This window comes from Lepidochelys kempii, chromosome 13 (assembly GCF_965140265.1).
Source record: "Lepidochelys kempii isolate rLepKem1 chromosome 13, rLepKem1.hap2, whole genome shotgun sequence".
Classification (NCBI taxonomy): domain Eukaryota; kingdom Metazoa; phylum Chordata; order Testudines; family Cheloniidae; genus Lepidochelys; species Lepidochelys kempii.
Window position 1 is genome coordinate 30,586,066 of NC_133268.1, and position 18,093 is coordinate 30,604,158.

Below are 18,093 nucleotides of genomic sequence, written 5' to 3' on the forward strand. Positions count from 1 at the left end.
CTCAAGGCTGGCTCCAGAGGAAGGGTGTCTTGCCCCTGCACCCTTCCCCAGTACCCCCAGCCAGCATCAGCAGATATGGGTCTGGTCCCATTCACAGGGACACCTGCCCCATGGAAACAGGATGCTGTAAGCAGCTGCTCTCTGAGCAGAAACAGAAATGAGCAGGCCAGCCTCCTCTCCAGCACTTGCGCACATCACAGGAAATGTGATCGGGTCGCCAGCTCCCGCCTGTCACACACCTCACACTCATGCTCAGCAATAAGCTACGCAGAAGTTTCTAGTGCCAGAGGACAGTGGCACCTAGGAGAGAGACACAGGCTTGCTGCCAGGGGGGTTCTGAACAGCATAATCCAGCAGCTGGGAGAGCCTGCAGTGGTGGGCTCTGCACTGTGCAGGGGAGCCAGCAGCTGGGAGAGCCTGCAGTGGTGGGCTCTGCACTGTGCAGGAGAGCCAGCAGCTGGGAGAGCCTGCAGTGGTGGGCTCAGAGGAATCCTAGTGCCTCCCTGCGTGCAGGTGGATTATTCCCAGCACTGGAGTGACTCCTGCCCTAGGCAGCCTGCCGTAGCAGGAGGGCGCCACTGCAGACTCAGCACAGCATCTGCCAAGCTCTGAGGAGCCCCGTCGCGTCTTCGTTGAGATGAGAGTCAAGTAAGCGGGACAAGTTTTTCTGCTGGGGGAAGCGGGGGCTGTTGGGGGCTGGCGAGCTCTGGTCCAGGGGCCTGTTCTGAGCTGATGGGCTGCATGTAATGAAGACGGTGCTCTGAATACCCTGCCTCCCACCTGCTGTCAGATGCCCTAAGGAGGAAGGAAGGAAAGCGTGCAGCTGCAGGCTGGTCAGCCCTCACGCCAGGCCCCTTCCTCAGGGCAGCAGGGCCAACACGTGCCCTGCTCAGTTGCTGTAGCCGTGTTGGAACCCATTTGCCGGAGGTCCGGAGCTGTGCCAGAGGAAACGGGGGGAGCCTGTGCGATGTGACTGTGCGATGGTACGCTGTGATAACGTGCTTGTCCCATTCAGCCCAGGCGCTCAAAGCCCTTTACAAACAGCGATGAACTAAGGCTCACAGCCCTCCCTGTAAGGTTGGGGTCATTTCACCCACCACTGAAATGCAGCCACCTCTGGGGTGTAGTGCAGCAGCCATCTAAAAACTTTCAGCACCACCACACGCCAGTTTGGCACTGGAGGTGAAGGGGGGGTGGCAGCAGGGGAAATCGATGTTTTGAGGGGCTAAATGGTGGTTCTGGTGCACAGGCACCAGGACAAAGTGGCCTGCCATGGCCAGCTGCCGCTGCCGGGAGTGGGGACAGTTAGCTACACAGGGCCTAGACCCCCACAGTGGCAGTTGGTCACCAGCCCTCTCTTGTAAGAATTACTCTGGGATCTTCAATGACCACAGACAGGCAGGATCCTGGGGTGCTCTTGGGTGCCATGGAGATCTCGTGCCTGTGATCACTGCCCTGAGCCATTCCCTTGGGTCTCATTAGGAGGGGCGAATGCAGTGCTGGCCATTTCATACGGCTCTCCCCACCAGCCAGCTGCCATGACCTCGCAGCCTGCCTGCCTCAGTGGGGCTGTGGCGTCCCTGACCAAGTTAATGCGGGAGGCCCTGTCCAGATACGTCAAACTCTTTCCTGGCATGACTCTGGGGCGATGCCCTACTGCCATAAGCCCCCAGTTCCCCTTTGTGTTGCAGCAGGAGCCTCTGGGCTCGGAGTGTTCCCAAGCCCACCCAGGCTGCGACACGCTGGGGCTGGTTAACCCCACTCAACAGCCCCAGTGCAGCACCTGGGCTGCAGGTTAAACCAAGAGCAACGACACAGAAAACCACCCAAACAAGGCTCCGCAGGCCCTGTTGGCCCAGTGTCCGGAGGGCCCAGTAGACCTGTTGCCCAGAGGACATCTGGAGCCCAGGGCACAACACATAGCCAAATGGGGCCATTTTATAAACATCGCCGAGGCTAACGCACCAATGAGCGGGGGGTTGTATGGGCGGGTGTGTGTGAATAGCCAAGGTGAGCAGCCAGCCCCAGCAGGCCACCATCTGTCATGCCATGTAGACCTGGCTGCACAGCGCTCAGGGCACGGCCCACCCCACGGCTGTCCTCAGGCATAGGCAACATACGCAGCCGCGTAGGGCACCTGCAAATTTGGGGCACCACTGAGTCTGAGTGACAGGTTTCAGAGTAACAGCCGTGTTAGTCTGTATTCACAAAAAGAAAAGGAGGACTTGTGGCACCTTAGAGACTAACCAATTTATTTGAGCACTGAGTCTTAGTGTCCACCCTCCTGGCTTTCCTATCCCTGTTCCAACCCTTCCTGCAGGCTCCCACAGCAGGCTGCTGCAGCCTGGTGTCTTCCTTGGGAGGGGATCTAGTAGTTAAAAGTGAAAAAGCCTCCAGATGCCAGACCTATTAGCACACCACTGAAACTGTTAAAGAGCCATTCAAGGGGTAATGAAGCCATTTAACAGGCATTTGCCAACCCCTGGGTATATACTGTCAGTTTCTGAATTTACTGACAAAAACAGTTGTGCATGACTGTAATATTTACTCAGAACATGTCAGTCTACAGGACCTTAGTTTAAAATTTTCTTTAAAAATATTTCATTAGTGTGTTGGTGAAGATTATAAAATCACATCCCTAAAAAATCCTTGCATAGATTTTTAGATGCACAATCATCTTTAGCCTTAAATGCTTGGATCTTCAGACATAAGAGTTTTTTAAATAAATCCTTCAAAGACCACCCTTATCTAAAATACATATTTTAATTACTATAGTAAAAAAAATGCTTCCAAAGTCTTCCTGTCCTTTCTGTCTATCCCTTTTCCCCTTCATCCCCTTTCCCTTCCCCCTCCCCACATTGAAGAGAGCCTTTAAAGGGACAACACCCCTTTCCTTCCAGATAGCTGGAAAGCTTCCCTTTCTTTACTTCTATCTGATGAACCAGTTTTAAGAGAACCCTCCGGCAAAATCAGTACCTTTTAGTAAGATATAAAACCCTTTGTTATGCCTAAAATCTTTGGAAACATTTTTTAAAAAGAACAGGAGGACTTGTGGCACCTTCGAGACTAACAAATTTATTAGAGCATAAGCTTTCGTGGGCTACAGCCCACTTCATCAGATGGAACATATATATACACACACGTACAGATAAGTTGGAAGTTACCACACAAACTCTGAGAGGCTAATTAGTTAAGATGAGCTATTATCAGCAGGAGAAAAAAAACTTTTGTGGTGATAATCAAGATGGCCCATTTAGACAGTTTACAAGAAGCTGTGAGGATACTTAACTTAAGGAAATAGTTGCAATAAGTGTAATAACCCAGCCACTTCCAATCTCTATTCAAACCCAAGTTAGTGGTATCTAGTTTGCATATTAATTTAAGCTCAGCAGTTTCTCCTTGGAGTCTGTTTTTGAAGCTTTTCTGTTGCAAAATTGCCACCCTTAGATCTTTTTAATGCTTTTAATTAGGTACCTTCTGCATGTCCATTCTGCGTGAGGCAGAGGGTACAGGGGGGGGTCTCTCTGGGGAGCTGTGACTCTGTCACCGTAAGGAGGGCCAGGCATCTCGTTAGCCTTTGCTGTCTCATCCCTCCTCACCCCCCGCCCCCGGGCTGCGAGCTCAGGCTGCCATCGGGCATAGGGGCACCCATTTAATAATACTGTGTAGGGCCCCATAAATCCTAAGAACGCCCCTCGCCCACCCCAGCAGGATGTGGCTCTGGGAGACAGTCGGCCATTTGAAAGCCTCACTGAGGGGCAGCAGGGTGCCCTGGGCAGCCCTCAGTGTGGGGTGGCAGCCCGGGATCCCCCAAGACCAGGGGTGGACAGGGAGCAGGGCAGGCAGCAGCCCACGAGCTCAAGCATTGAGCCGTCCCTTGGTTTTTCAGCTTTCTCTCCCTGCTGCAGAAGGTCAGAGCTGTTTGCTGAGGCCTCGCTGGTGCCCAGGAGTGATGGGAAGTTTGCCCAGCAGGACGAAGCAGCTTGTCATTCAGTCCAGCCCAGCTGCTGCCATGCAGGCCACTGCCCCTGTGCAGACAGGTAGGACTCATGGCCCCTTTGCAGCCCTGAGCAGCAGTGAGACGTGAGCTCGGAGTTCCCAGCCTGTGCAGAACAGCCCCATCCTGCATCCGTCCACTGGGGCACTGCAGTCCCCCTTCTGCTCTATGCCTACCCTGCCGTCGTGCCCTGCCTGCTGGCTCAGCACAGAGCCCTAGGAATCAGCCTCTTCCGTTGCCGGTAGGACATGCGTGACTCAGGTTCCAACCTGTGCAGCATCACTGTTCAAAGCCGCCAGAGACCCTGCCATGTCCTCCAGCAGCGAGGGGGGCAGGGGCCTGGCTGCCCAATGGCCAGACCCGGCTTCTCCAGCATGGAGGAGCAGGACAGGGCACCGAGCAGTTGTCTTTACTGTGGGGAAGGGCTGGCAAGATGCCAAGGCTGCAGGCCCCTGGGGAACCAGTGACCTCATTTCTCCTGTCTGGTTTGCACAAGGCTCCTCTTCCCTCCCTGTGCTGCTGCGCACTTACGGGGTGTCCTTTGCTAGGAGCCCAACAGTGTCCATCCGCCTGCTCTGGCCTGGCACTGAGGCACCCAGCACAGGCTCAGTCTGGGAGGAGTGAGGCTGGCAGGAAAGTCCGGCACCTCTCCGTGCACAGAACGAGGGTTGCATTTCACACGACTCCTGCCCCGTTTGCACTGGGGCCCTGTGTCTGAGCCAGGGAGTGCCCCGGGAGAGCTCGGCTGGCAGGAGCATGCAGAGCCTGTCAGCGAGGCCCACAGGCAGAGCGGGAGGAGAAAACAGGCTGGTTCTTGGCTTTCCCAGCGGGGTCTGAGAGCACCTGAGGCACTGGGGGGCTTGGCTTCAGCTGAGCCAACCTGCTCCAGTAATCCAGGCTGTGCTCCAAACAGGCAATTCTATTCCCCCTCTCTTCAGCACGGGGGAGGGCACGTCTGGAGTCTGCGTCCAGTTTTGGGGCCTCAGCTACAGAAAGGTTGTGGACACATTGGAGAGAGTCCAGCGGAGGGCAACGAAAATGATCAGGGAGATGGGACACATGATTTACGAGGACAGGCTGAGGGAACTGGGATTGTTTAGACTGCAGAAAAGAAGAGTGAGGGGGGACTTGATAACAGCCTTCAACTACTTGAAGGGGGTTCCAAAGAGGTTGGCTCTAGACTGTTCTCAGTGGTAGCAGATGAAGGAACAAGGAGTAATGGTCTCAAGTTGCAGTGGGGGAGGTCTAGGTTGGATATTAGGAAACGCTATTTCACTAGGAGGGTGGTGAAGCACTGGAATGCGTTACCCAGGGAGGTGGTGGAATCTCCTTCCTTAGAGGTTTTTAAGGTCAGGCTTGACAAAGCCCTGGCTGGGATGATTTAACTGGGAATTGGTCCTGCTTTGAGCAGGGGGTTGCACTAGATGGCCTCCTGAGGTCCCTTCCAACCCTGATATTCTATGATTCTATGAACTCATGGGCATGAGCAAAACCCGAGTGACTCGTGGCTGCCTGGGCCTGGAACCAAGGCCTCTGGGGAAGTACTGTACAGTGCAGAGCAGACATCCCACTCTTCCCCCAGCACTGCGAGAAACCCTGACTCAGCACAGTGCCATCCAGTGGTCATCCATAGACCCTGCAACTGGGCAAGTCCCACAGTGTCAAACGCAAGGGGCCGAGCATGAGGCTGACTCACCCCCACTGAGGTTGCATGGGTGCGGGGTATAAATCCGAGCAAGACCCCTGCAGTGGGGGCTAGTGCTGTGCTGCTGGCCTCACGCACGCAAACCTCACAGCCAGGCTCCAAAAAAGCATGAGATTGGCTTAAAATCTTTCAATTTAAAAAAAAATCCTAATAGTTGGGTGGGGGGATGTCTTTGTCTGTAACTTTCTGAGGTGGGAGGGACCATGCTCTCTGGCTTGGGGGAGGGGGTGCACTCCAGCTTCAGGGCTGCACTCTCTGGCTTGCGGGGTTGCCCTCTCCGGCTTCTGGGGTCGCGCTCTGTGGCTTGCGGGAGGTTGCACTCTCCGGCTTTGGGGCCGTGCTTTCTGGATTTTGGGGCTGGCCACTGACTCTTTTTCCTGAAAGCCCCGATTCTCCAGCACCCCTGGCTCTGGGATCTGGGGCTCAAAAGAAAACACGACCTCCCACAAGAGTCAACACACCACAAAGGCCGTTCCTGCACATACCCCTTCTCTGGGCACCCGCTGAGAGCCACGGGCCTGCTCACCCCGGCACTGCTCTGCCCCTCTCGCCAGGCCACGGGCGTGCCCCGTGGGTGGGGAAGGGCAGTGCTGTGCTCTGAGGTGCTATGGTCTCTCGGCAGGTCTGAACAGCTACGTGGCAGTTGCCTTGTGCTCTTTCCCCGCGGGTGGGGAGGTGGAGACCATCCTGAGACCAGGAGAGCAGCTGAACGTCCTCTCTGAGTAAGTCCCACATAGGAGCAGCCTGGCTGCCCAGGGCTAAGCCCCAAGTGCCACCCCAGGGGCCAGACAGGAGACTGAGGCCTCCCCGACACTGGGGTGCTCACCAGGCTGTGCCTGAGCCCTCATTATACTGTGCCAGGCTGGACCAGGTTAGCACATAGGGGCTCTGCCCCCCCCAGAGATGCATGGCCTCTCAAAACATGGCCACAGCAGCCAGTGCTACAGCCTCTGGCTTCCCCAGGCTCTGGGGCACCCTAGGAGAGGCTCTTGTCATGTATTTCCCATGCCCTGCAATCCTGCCTGCAGGGACATGTGCTGGAGCCTGCCTCTGGCCTGGGTCTCACATGGGGCTCTGCTCTCTGTCAGGTGCCAGGACGCGGAGCCGTCACAGGGGAGCAGCCTCTGCTGACCCATTTCTGGCTCCCGGCAAGCCTCGTGCCCCACGGGAACGGCGTCTGGCTGTGTGGGGAGCTGTGCCCTGCAGGCACGTTTCAAGCTCCCATGGAATCGAGCCCCAGTGCTTTGATTTCAGGAGCCCTCAGAAACTCAGGACACAGCAACAAAGAGGCCCTTGGTGAGCTCAGTGGGCTGAGATGGCTGGCTGTATGTTGGAGGGGGAGGGGGTCAACCAATGCAAGGAGCTATGGGGCTACCAGCACAGCCCAGCCAGGGGCCTTGGTTGGAGGCAAGTGGCCGTGGCATTCCTGGAAACGCTTCTCTCTTACAGGGATGGGGACTGGTGGAACGTGGTGTCACTAGCCACCGGCAAGGAGTGTTCAGTCCCCAGCAGCCACGTGGCGAAGGTGTGGCACAGGTAGGAGCCCACGGGCCTGGCGTTATCCGTGCTGTTGTTTAGTGCCGTATCACAGCAGAGCGGGGCCAGGGCTCCTGGAGCCGGATGATGCAGAGACACAGGAAGGCACTCCCGCAAACACTCCCATGCAGGCAGGTGCGGTGGGAGTGCGCAGGAGAGTAACGTTACTGCTGGCTGTTTGCAGGCAGGGCGAGTCACCCCGCAGGGCTGTGCCAGACAGGCAGCGGGGCTGGAACATCTCTGCTCGGTGTCCTCATCCGGTATCCTCATTTTGAACCTCTGACCCTCACTCCGGTCCCTGTTTTTCATTAGTTGTCCCCCGTAATCAGTTGGTCCCCGGGTCCAGTGGTCCCTCCCGCTAGGCAGGGGGAGGGGCCTTTAGCAGTGGGTGGGCTTGCGCTCACCCACTTCCTGGGTTTTCCAATAAGACCTGGGGCTCTGCAGGCCGTAGGTACCCATGGGCTCAGTGCACTCAGGCAGTGCTGGGGCCCAGAGCCCCACCTAGGTGCCTCACGGATGCAGAGCTAGGGAGGAGGGGAGGCAGCCCCCATGCTCCAGGCCACCCCTCCCATCCCTGCAATGGGCTCAGGGCATGGGGGGCTGAGATGGGTCCCCGGAGCTGTCCCCGGAGTGAGGCTGGCGCATGCAGGGGCCACCCAGCGGCTGTCGGAGGGTCAGCTGGGATGTGGTGGAGGGGGTCGGGCTCCAGGTGAAGCACAGGCAGCCCTAGAGCTGAGCATGCGGCAAACTCTGCTACGCAGGTGGCAGGGAGCTGCACGTGCCCCCACAGGCTTCCTGATGCAGCTGAGACCCCCTGAGCGACACCCGCTGAGCCACAGCTTCCTCTCCCCTCCCCCCAGCTATTGTCTCCTGCTCCTTTGAACAGAGCTGGGGCTGAAATGCAGAACACGGGCCCCACAGGAGGCAAAACCAGCGTCAAGCCAGTCGGCCCTGCTCCCGGCCCCTTTGCGGCGATTCTCCAGAGCACGCTTTGGCGTTTGTACCATGGTGGTGGTGTTGCTGAAGCCTCAGTGTGGTGCTGGGGGCTGTGTGGTGCTGACTGGGGGCCGGGGCCGGCGCTCCAGGAAGACGCAGCCTGACGAGTTGGGTTCTTGGCTGGTCTGAACGCCGTAGTTAGCTTCCTGGAGACCATGTTACGCCCTGGCCACTGGGACATTGAGTCCTGACTGCGTGTGGGCATGGAAGGCACCTTGGGGTTCCTGTGTGCAGGGGAGGTGTAACAGTGCTGGCCTGGCCTGTCGGCCTTCCTACATTCCCCTTCCTGTTGCTTTTCGCTGCCGGTCTCCAAGCCCACGCGGTGTTGCTGTGTGCCATCAGCCAGTGCAGCCGGTCCAGCCGGGAGGCAGCTGCCTTGCGCTGCCGGGTGAAGTCATCCCACGGTGAGATTCCCGCCAGAGGAAGCCAAGGCCAAGTGTAACGAACAGCCTGGCCATGTGTCTGGGCCCCGGGGAACATGTGGCTCGGGTGGAAGCCAGGAATGGGACCACGCAGTCTACCCTGCAGTCCGTCCCCTGCCAAAGCAGGGCTGTCCTCATAGTGGGGGAGGGCTGAGCCCTGCCTGCCCTGGAGGGCAGCTCCGCAGTAGGGCGGGGCGCTGGGATGGCGTAGGAGTGGGGCTGCCTGCTGCCAATCCCCGGTGCTCAGCGTCCTGTCATTGCTGCCAGGTGGCTGTACGAGGGCGTTAGCCGGGAGAAAGCCGAGGAGCTGCTGCTTCTGCCGTGCAACCGCAGCGGTTCCTTTCTGATCCGAGAGAGCCAGACCAGGCAAGGTAAGTAACTTCACAGAGCTGCTGCCAAGAGCCCACCACCTGCCAGCCGGGCTGGAGCAGAGGGGCCAGGAACCATGGGGCTGGTTCCTCTTAGTGAGCAGGAGCCCTGCAGCGAGATGCCTGGGCACTGCCCCACCCACATGCCCACCCCGAGGCTGCCAGCCTCACATTTGGGCAGTGTTCCAGCCTCAGAGCTCACCCCACAGCGCCTCCTGCCATGCCCAGGCTGTCCCTGACGGGGGAAGGGCTCCAGGGTCACGGAGATTTCTGGGCTGTTGCCGTCAGCATGGCTCAGGACAGAGTCTAGCCTGGGCTGGTGCCTGTTTTTGGGCACAGCCTGGCGCCTGAGCAGGGAATTGCTGCGCACCCCCAGCCCATCATTGCCTCTCCTCAGAAGGCGCCTGGCCACTCTTGTGGGGAATGACAGAGACGGGGCAAAGGGCTCTCAGGGCCCAAGTGCATGAGAGCCGCAGCTACTGTCGGAATTGCTGCTAAAAGGCTGCTCGTCGATACACACAGCCGCCAAACTGGCCCCCCCACACCCTTGTGGGAGCACAGAGCCCGGGGGTGGGCCTTTGCTGCTCGCTGCTTGGGGCTGCATGCGAAAGGGAGGGCTGGTGTGAGGGGAAGTTCACCCGTTGCGGCGGCTGTTTGGTGGGGCATGGCTCTGCGAGGCAGCCGCGCACCTGTTTCCACTGAGGTCAGATCCCTGCTCTCAGGTGTGATGTTGGTGCCTTTCCAGGTCTGCGCTCCTGCAGCGGACTGGGGCTGAAATGGCCCCAGCATAACTTAGAGCGGCCCCAGGGCACAAGCAAAGATTTCACTGACAATCCTGGGCCCCCTTAAAATGTTAGCTCCCCCTCGGAGCTCGTGGAGCAGGGCTGGGGCCCAGAACTGGACCTGTACCTTTCCCTAAAAGGCCTGCTAAGTCGATCATGGCGATCCAAGGCAGGGGCTGGCTTTCTGCCTGCACTGGCCACTATGCCAAAACGCTAGGTCTGTGTAGTGACAGCCCAGCAGGGCAGAGCTGAGTCAGGCCTGGGCAGAGCAGCCCAGGATGGTTCGGTCCCAGCTGGCCCAAGGGAAGCGCTGGATGCTAAAGCCGGCCCCTGCACACATCAGCGGCTGCGTGTCGTACTCACGGCTCCTGCTGCCTTCCCCCGGGCCACTCACAGTAGGAAGATCCCTACCTCGGGCCAGAGGAGCAACGGTTTCAAGGGCTGAATTCAATGTGTTATTTACTGAGGCCTCCAGCCTCATCTGCGGTGCACATGACGGCAATGTGTAGTGCAGTGGCCTTATCTCCGATCACTCGCACCTGCAGCTTTAGCTTGCTGACAAGCCCAGCGGTTTCCTGAGTACACTGGGTTTGTGTCACACTTCCCTCCCCCCGCTCCCCACTGCCCCCAGGCAGAAAGCTTCCTGCAGCATTCAGTTACCAGCTTAGGAACTGAAAACCTTGCTGTGCATGCCGTGACAGGAAAGCGACCCCACCACCGGGCTGGCCAGTGTGCGTGTGCTTCCCGCAGGCAGGGCTCCCTGGGCTAAGCGTACAGCCCAGGCCAGGCAGCCGGCTGGCTCTGGGCCCCAGGCTCAGGCACTCTGGAGCAGGTATTCCAAGGACAAGGGGATCTCACACTTTGCCTGATGTGGGGGCAAGAGGGAGGGGAGGCGTAAGGGCGGCAAAGCCTATCTAGGCCATCAGCCCCATGGCTGTCCAGCAACTGAACAGCTTGGCTTGTGGTGCAGAACATGGGCCAGTCAGACCCCAGCTTGTGAAAATCCCATTTTGCTGCTGTCAATTGGCTGATGTGCCCAATAAGTCTGTTCCCCGCACCAATCAGCGTTCAGTGTTGAGCACAAACACAGGGCTCCACCCTAATCTGAATGGTCCTAACCCCCAGAGGCTGCTCGGGCTGGGGCCTGCTGCCATGGGGTTGGGTCCAGTGCAGTTGCAATGAAGCCGACTTGCTGGTGTGGCAGGAGGCCCCTGCCCCAACTCCGAGCCGTGTCCCCGGCCGTGGCAGTGTGCTGGAGCCAGGGCACTGGGTCATGACTGCTCCCCTTGCAGGCTGCTACTCCTTGTCGGTCAGGCACACCAACCACTCCTCCTGGGACTCTGTCAAACACTATCGCATCAACCGCCTGGAGAACAGCTGGCTCTACATCGCCCCACGCCTCACCTTCCCCAGCCTGCAGGCGCTGGTGGACTATTACTCCGGTAACAGCCCAGGTTCTAACGAGCCCCTGCCCCAGTGGGAAGCGGCTGTCAATGTGCGCAGCCCGGGGCCTGCAGGCCCCCACGGACGCTGTGGTGGGGGGAGAAAGGGAGATTCACCAAGGAGCTCGGGGTGCCAACCTTGCCCCAGGCCAGCCAGAGCGCAGGGCCTGGGGTGGCAGCCCCAGCTCCCCAATTCCTCCCCAGCCTGGGCTCTTAGCCCCATTTTATTGGAGTGGGGGGCAGGGGCGCCATGAATCCAGGAATAGGCCCTTGTCTTTAGGGATGGTGCTGCTTGGAGCAGGCGTAAGTGCCCCGGGTTGGTAACACCCCCTCAGTACCTTCCCCCCCCCCCAGTGGCAGGGCCACACCATGGGCCCTACTGCTCATGCTCCAGGGAGGAGCATGCAGCCCAGAGCCAGACTTGGCCACTTCTGACTGCGCTGCCCCCAATGTACGTGGGGGGCTGCATGCTCCTCCCTGGCTGCCCCAAGCCAGTCCCACTGTGTGCGTGACTTGCAGGGGTCACGGCTGCAGAGCTGTGTCTGAAAGCAGGCCCAGGGGTGCTGGGTGTGGTCTAGCAGCCCAGCGCCGCGTGGCAGAGTGCTCCAAGCCGCACAGCAACGAGCAGCCTGCGCTACTTGACGCCGAGCAGCAGCGCTCCCGGGCCGGCTCTGCTCATTTCCAGCTGCCCCGTGGTGTGAGCAGGGCGCCATCCTGCCCCCGGGCGGCCTGTCAGTGCAGCTGGCACCCCGGTAGAGGAGCGTGTGTCTGGGGTGCACACAGGGTGTGCATGCCCCGGGGGCAGGTGAATGGGACACTATTGCTGATGCTCCCTGTGTCTCTGCCCCAGAAATCGGGGATGGGTTGTGCTGCCTCCTCAAGGAGCCGTGCTTCACCCAAGGAGCCGTGCGAGCCCCAGCCCAGGACCTGGCGCCGCCTGTGGTCATCAAGAAATCGGCTCTCAACTGGCAGGAGCTCGACAGGTAGGAAGCTGCTGGCAGGAAAGGGTGCTGCCCCTCACTCGGGCGGGGGTTGGAACGGCTCCACGGCTCTTTGGATGGCAGGAGTGGAGACCTCCTTGTGCATTGGGGCGGGAGGGTGTGGGGGAGAGCCCTGCTGTGGGGGGACCTGCAATGCCCCCCTGCCCACTCCTGGCCCATCTGGGTGCAGGATCTAGGGTGCACGGCTCCCCAGGGTCTGGGTGCTGAGCAGGGAGGGGGCCTCCAAGGACCCACCAGACACAAGGGGACACAGCAGCTCAGGCTGGGGCCTGTCTGCCTCTAGGCTGGTGCTTAGCCTTGGTGCCAGCGATGCGGCCACTGGCTAGAGCGGGGGGCAGGGCCAAGTCTGGCGGGTGCCAGGCTGCTGGTGAATAGCGTGACTGTCCTAAGCATCCCTCTCTTCTGCCTGTAGCTCGGCCCTGTTATCGGAGGCTCCGCCCACAGAGGGGGCGTCCCCAATCAGCCTGGGCCTGCGGGAAGCCATCAGCTCCTACCTCTTTCTGACGGAAGAGCTGCCCCCGGAGAAGGGCAGTCTGTGGAAGAGCACCTGAGGGTGCCGTACCCAGCACATGGCACCAGGGTCTGCGGGGCTGCAGTCTCAGCCACCCAAGCTGCTTCCTCTGCCCCTGGACTTTCACCCCACACGCACCATATAAATTATTTCCCTGCTGCAAAGTAATTTATTGCAGCAGCGCTGCTCTGAGCTGTCCCCCCGGCTGGCCTTGTCTCATGCTTTCACCCAGCTGGGTGGCTGGTTGGGTGGGGAGGTCCTGGTGCTTTGGGTCTGACTCAGGCCCAGCTGGGCCTGGATCCACTGCTCGCCACAAGGAACCTAGCACCTGCTGCTCAGGGTCACACTCTCACCTCCAGTGCTGGCGGCTTTGGCCCAGTAAGCTGCTGCCTGGAAATCCCAGCCCGCAGGCAGCCTCTGAGGGCACCTTACCGGGCCCGGCACCCTGGGTCCAGTGGCCAGATGGAAAGGACTTGCTCGGAAGAGGAGTTTTTGGTGAATTATAATGCACAGAGGCCCTGTTATGTGCTGTGTGTAAGAGAGTTCGATGCCAGTGAAGGTGACGGACTGGCCCTGCCTAACACTGAATATAACAGACAGCGATGGGCCAGAATCAGCCTGCTCCACTCAGTCCTGACCTGCATGGTCCATCCACAGCTCTGCCGACTCTGGACTCACAGGCCCTCCAAGCATCAGCAAGGGCTAGGGTTTGCACAGAGAGCTGGGGCCATCGCCAACTGCACGCTCCCGTGTGTCTGATGTCAGCCTGTCGTCTTGCGTCTGCAGCAGCGAAAGACACGTCTCTCTCCACACCTGGTGCAGAGACAAGCTCCCCTAAGCCCTAAAGCCAGGCCCTGCAGCCCTGGAAGACGCTGGCCCGGCCCAAACAGTTCAGAAACTAAAGGTGCCATGAGCCGGAGGCCAGGAAATGGCCCCCAACTACGGGGCTGTCTCTGTCAACTGAAATAAAATGCAAATATTGAATAACTGAGCTGTGTCGTGTGGCAATGGCACCCGCACACTCCACCCCCACCCCCTGGCAGGTAATGGCCTCAGGGCAGGACATTCACGCAGTTTAGCTCATGAAATGTATCCAATACGCTGTGTAGAGGCTGCATTTCCTGATTTCATGCAAAATCAGCATGTGAAAAACTGGCTGAGGTTTGGGCTAGGGGCTGCGTAAAGCGCTCTCTCCTGGATCCTGGCAAGGGCGAGCCCAAGGCCTTCGCCTTATGGTTGTCGGGGAGTTGCTCTCTCTTCCACAGAGCCCTCAGGCTCCTGGGCTTTTCCTACCAGGCTGGGACAAAAGAAAAATCCGACAGAGTTTTGACATTAACCATTAGAGTCAAGAATTGAGAAACCCATATCAGGCAGGTCACAAGTGCTCCCTTAAGCCAGGTATGCCTCCAGCTTTCTGGTCCCGCTCTTAGTCAGGCTCGGTGCAGTCTGGTCCCTGCTGACCTCAGCCAGTGCTGCCGTTTCCCATACTGGGGATTACGGAGCTCTCTTCGAGCTGGACGCTGAGCCAGGTCACGTTCTTGGGGGCAATTAGGGCTGCCAACCATCCTGGCTTGGCCGGGCATCTCCCAGAATCACTCTCCTAGTGGCTACTGCAACCAATCCGTGAGATTTTAATAGGCCGCTAAAAGTCCAGCCAGCAGTGCAGTGGGGCTAAGGCAGGCTCCCTGTCTACCCCGGCTCCACACAGTTCCCAGAAGTGGCTGGCACGTCTGGCTTCTAGGCGCAGGGGTGGCCAGGGGTTCTCCACACACAGCCGGACAGGCTGGCCGCATCTGGGAGCCACTCAAAGTAAGCACCACCTGGCCAGAGCCCGCACTCCTCAAACCCTCCCGCACCCCAGGGGTGGGCCCCCTCCTGCACCCAAACTCCCTCCCAGAGCTCACACCTGGCACCCCCTCCTGCACCCCAACCCCCAGGCTTAGCTTGGAGCCCACCCCCACACTCTGAACCCCCCGACCCCCTGCCCCAGCCTGGTGAAAGTGAGTGAGGGTGGGGGTGAGCCAGTGATGGTGGGAGGGAAGATGGCGTGAGTGGGGGCGGGGCCTCAGAGAAGGGGCAGGGCAGAGGTAGGGTGTTTGGGTTTGAGCAATTAGACACTTGGCAACCCTAGGTGAAATTCAGACCAGTCAGAGCGTGTGTTCACAGTATGGGCCCACGGGGCCCTGGCTAATTGGGCTGCCTCCCCAAAGGCAGGAACTCCGGACCCGCCCTGCCCTTCCTCTTCTCTCTGATACCCCCACCCCCTGGCAAAGCCAGAGGCAGGAGAGCACTGAGCATATTGCCCCGGTGTGGAACCCGCTCCCCTAGCACATCTCCTTCCTGCACGGAGTTGCCCCCCCAACCCCTCTCCTGCACCCTCCCTCCTCCCCAATCTCCCTGTCTCCCTCCCACATGGAGCTGCCCCCCCCCAGCCTCTGTCTTTGTCCCTCCCTCCCGTGTGGAGATGACCCCTCCCCACAACCCCTCTCCTGCTCCCTCCCTCCCTCCCGGGAAGAGTTGTGCCCCCCCCACATGGCGCAGCTTCCCACCCTCCCCCATGGAGCTGACCCCGCCCCTTTCTGGCCCCTTCCCTCCCCTGGGGAGATGACCCCCTCCTGGAATTGACATCTCCTCATCTACATCCACCCTGATCGAACTGGCCCTGTCAACACTGGTTCTCCACTTGTGAGGTAACTCTCTTCTCTTCATCTGTCAGTATATTTGTGTCTGCATCTGTAACTTTCACTCCATGCAGCTGAAGAAGTGAGGTTTTTACCCACTAAAACTTATGCTCAAATAAATCTGTTAGTCTTTAAGTGCCACCGGACTCCTTGTTATATTTGACTTAGGTACCTGGATGGAGACCTGAGGCTGGATCACTTTAAGGGAACTGTGTTGTTGGCTTCTGGGTAACCAAGGAAATATTAGAGAAGCTGTTTTATGCTGGCTTGGTAAATCTAAGTATTGGACTATCCACCAGCTAACAAAAACCCCATTTGTTTGATAAGAGCTATTTTCCATGAAACCACGTTGACTAACATTAATAATGCTGCCATCCATTAATTCTTTATGATTGCATCCCACATCTGCCTTTTCATGTTGCTCACCAATCCTCTGGTCTCGTAACTCTTTTTAGTGAGATTATATGGTTTTGCAAGTAGCTCTGATAGGCTCCTTCAGAACTCTCAGATGTAACCATCAGGGCGTGATGATTTCAGGTTTTTTAAATTACCAGTTTATTCCAGCACTAATACTTCACCTCAGTTTCTGCTACTGCTTCATGCTTATTACCAGAAAAAGCAGCCCTGGGGAAAGCATCTTGTGAACATCCTCTGTGGTGAAGAGTGATGCAAATATTTCATTTCTCAGAAACATCCTTCTCTTTCTTAATTGCACTTTTAAACTTAGATATCCCAGACACCCACCTATTCTTTTGTAGGAGTTCTTCTTTTGATACACGTGAATTTTTCACTGTTTGCTTTTCAAAAATCCATCTTAGTCATCTTATCTCACTCTGACCTATCCTGCTGTAATTTGTGCTTCTGCTTATTGGCTTCACAAGGGTCAGATTTCCAGTTTTTGAAGGATTTCTGTTTGGCTTCAAGAGGTGATTTAAGCCATTCTGCCTAAATGGCAAGAGTCCTCCTGGCATTGATATTGCCAACCCCTGCTGCTTATGGTATAACAGGTAGTCCAAAATAAGGGGAATTGATGCTAGCTGCGGTTCGGTTCCCCTTTGCCGAGACCAGATGGAAAAATGCTTCCACTTTGCCAGGTACGTGGCATGAGTGGAGGGTTTCCTACTTCCCGGCAGGACCTCCCTCACTGGATCTGAACACTGAAGCTCAAGAGGGTTCAGCCACTGAATTTCCACACCATGAGGTGGAGGGACTCCAGGCTGGGGTGTTGCAGACGGCTGTGGTCCTGTGTGATGAGGGTCGGGCACACAGGAAGCGCCACTGCTCTGTCCACGGAGAGGTTCAACATCACGGTGAACCAGTGCTGCCGGGGCCATGCTGGCACTATGAGGCTCAAGGAAGCCCCATCCCAGCGAGTCTTAAGGAGGACTCGGTGTATGAGAGGGAAGGGCAGAAATGCATACAGCAGGCGACCCAGCTACGAAAGGTGAAAGGCTGTGGTTCAGGAAAGAGCAAAACCGCTGTCACTTCCTGTAGCTCTGCCTCGCAAACAGGTCTATGTGGGGAGAGCCCCACCTCTGGAAAAGCAAGACCGTGATGTCTGGCCTGAGGGACCATTCGTGACCGTGAAATGAGCAGCTGAGGTGGTCAGCTAGCTCATGTTGTGCTCCCGGAAGGTGCGACGCCTCTAGGTGTATCGAGTGGGTGATGCAAAAATCCCAAGTTTGAGGGCTTCCTGGCACAGGGAAGAGGAGCGAGCACCACCCCGTTTATATAGAACATCGCTGCAGTATTGTCCGTCAGCACCGATACGCATGTGGCCTGCAGGTGGGCCTGGAAAGCTTGGCTTGCCAGACAAACCCTCAGCTCCCTTATGTTGCTATGCAGTGATAGTTCTGCGTGGGACCATAGGCCCTGGGTTCTGATATTGCCCAGGTGCGCCCTCCCAACCAAGCATCAAGGCGTCCATGACCAGCGATAGCATAGGATGCAGGTTGGCAAAGGGTACTCTTGCACAAATCACTTGTGGCAGCAGCCACCAGCGGAAAGACTCGAGACTGCGAGGTAGGAAGGTAACCATCACTGCCTGGCTTGTGCACCTGCTTGAACCACACCTGGAGGGGCCGAAGCTGTAACCTGGCGTGCTGGACCATGTATTTGCAGGCTGCCATATGCCCCAATAGTTCCATGCAATTTCTGGCCATCATTGTGGGAAACTGGCGAAGGTTTTCGATAATGTCCGTGAGTGCTTGGAAGCATGGCTTGGGCAGGAACGCCCTGGCTTGCGTGGAGCCCAAGAGAGCCCCTATAAATTCTATTCTCTGTGTCGGGAACGGTGTGGATTTGGGCACATTCAATATGCGTCCCAGACTGTGGAATGTGGCCCTGGCCAGGAACACATGCTTTGCAGCCTGTACTTGGGACTCGGCCTTGATGAGACAGTTGTCTAGGTACACGAACGCTTGCACCTAACGTTTGCAGAGGAAGACTGCCATACACTTGGTGAACACCCGGGGGGGGCCGCCGGTAGTAGTAGGATTTTATCTTTGTGTGACTTAGAATGAAGGATAATAATGTAGCATGCATTAAATGTATTGATGTCTGATATGATTTGATTGTATTCTGCCGGCCACCCTGACTGAATAGCAGGAAGGACAGACCCTGGGTCACTGGAAAAAACACATCAGCCAGGCT

At 57.7% G+C, this 18,093-nt stretch overlaps 1 protein-coding gene across 2 annotated transcripts; it reads left to right on the top strand.

The window, feature by feature from the left end:
- The first annotated feature begins 264 nt into the window (after nucleotides 1-264).
- SLA2 (Src like adaptor 2) lies at nucleotides 265-13,747 on the top strand. 2 transcript variants are annotated; one of them, XM_073309224.1, is made up of 8 exons: nucleotides 265-648; nucleotides 3,890-4,040; nucleotides 6,325-6,424; nucleotides 7,152-7,238; nucleotides 8,924-9,027; nucleotides 11,099-11,248; nucleotides 12,099-12,231; nucleotides 12,662-13,747. In XM_073309224.1, the coding sequence occupies exons 2-8, from the start codon at nucleotides 3,953-3,955 to the stop codon at nucleotides 12,798-12,800; spliced, it is 801 nt and encodes a 266-aa protein (XP_073165325.1). In that variant the 5' UTR covers nucleotides 265-648; nucleotides 3,890-3,952; the 3' UTR covers nucleotides 12,801-13,747. The 2 variants fall into 2 exon arrangements, with proteins under 2 accessions (XP_073165325.1, XP_073165326.1); XM_073309225.1 differs by having other exon boundaries at nucleotides 3,909-4,040.
- The last annotated feature ends 4,346 nt before the right edge of the window (nucleotides 13,748-18,093 follow it).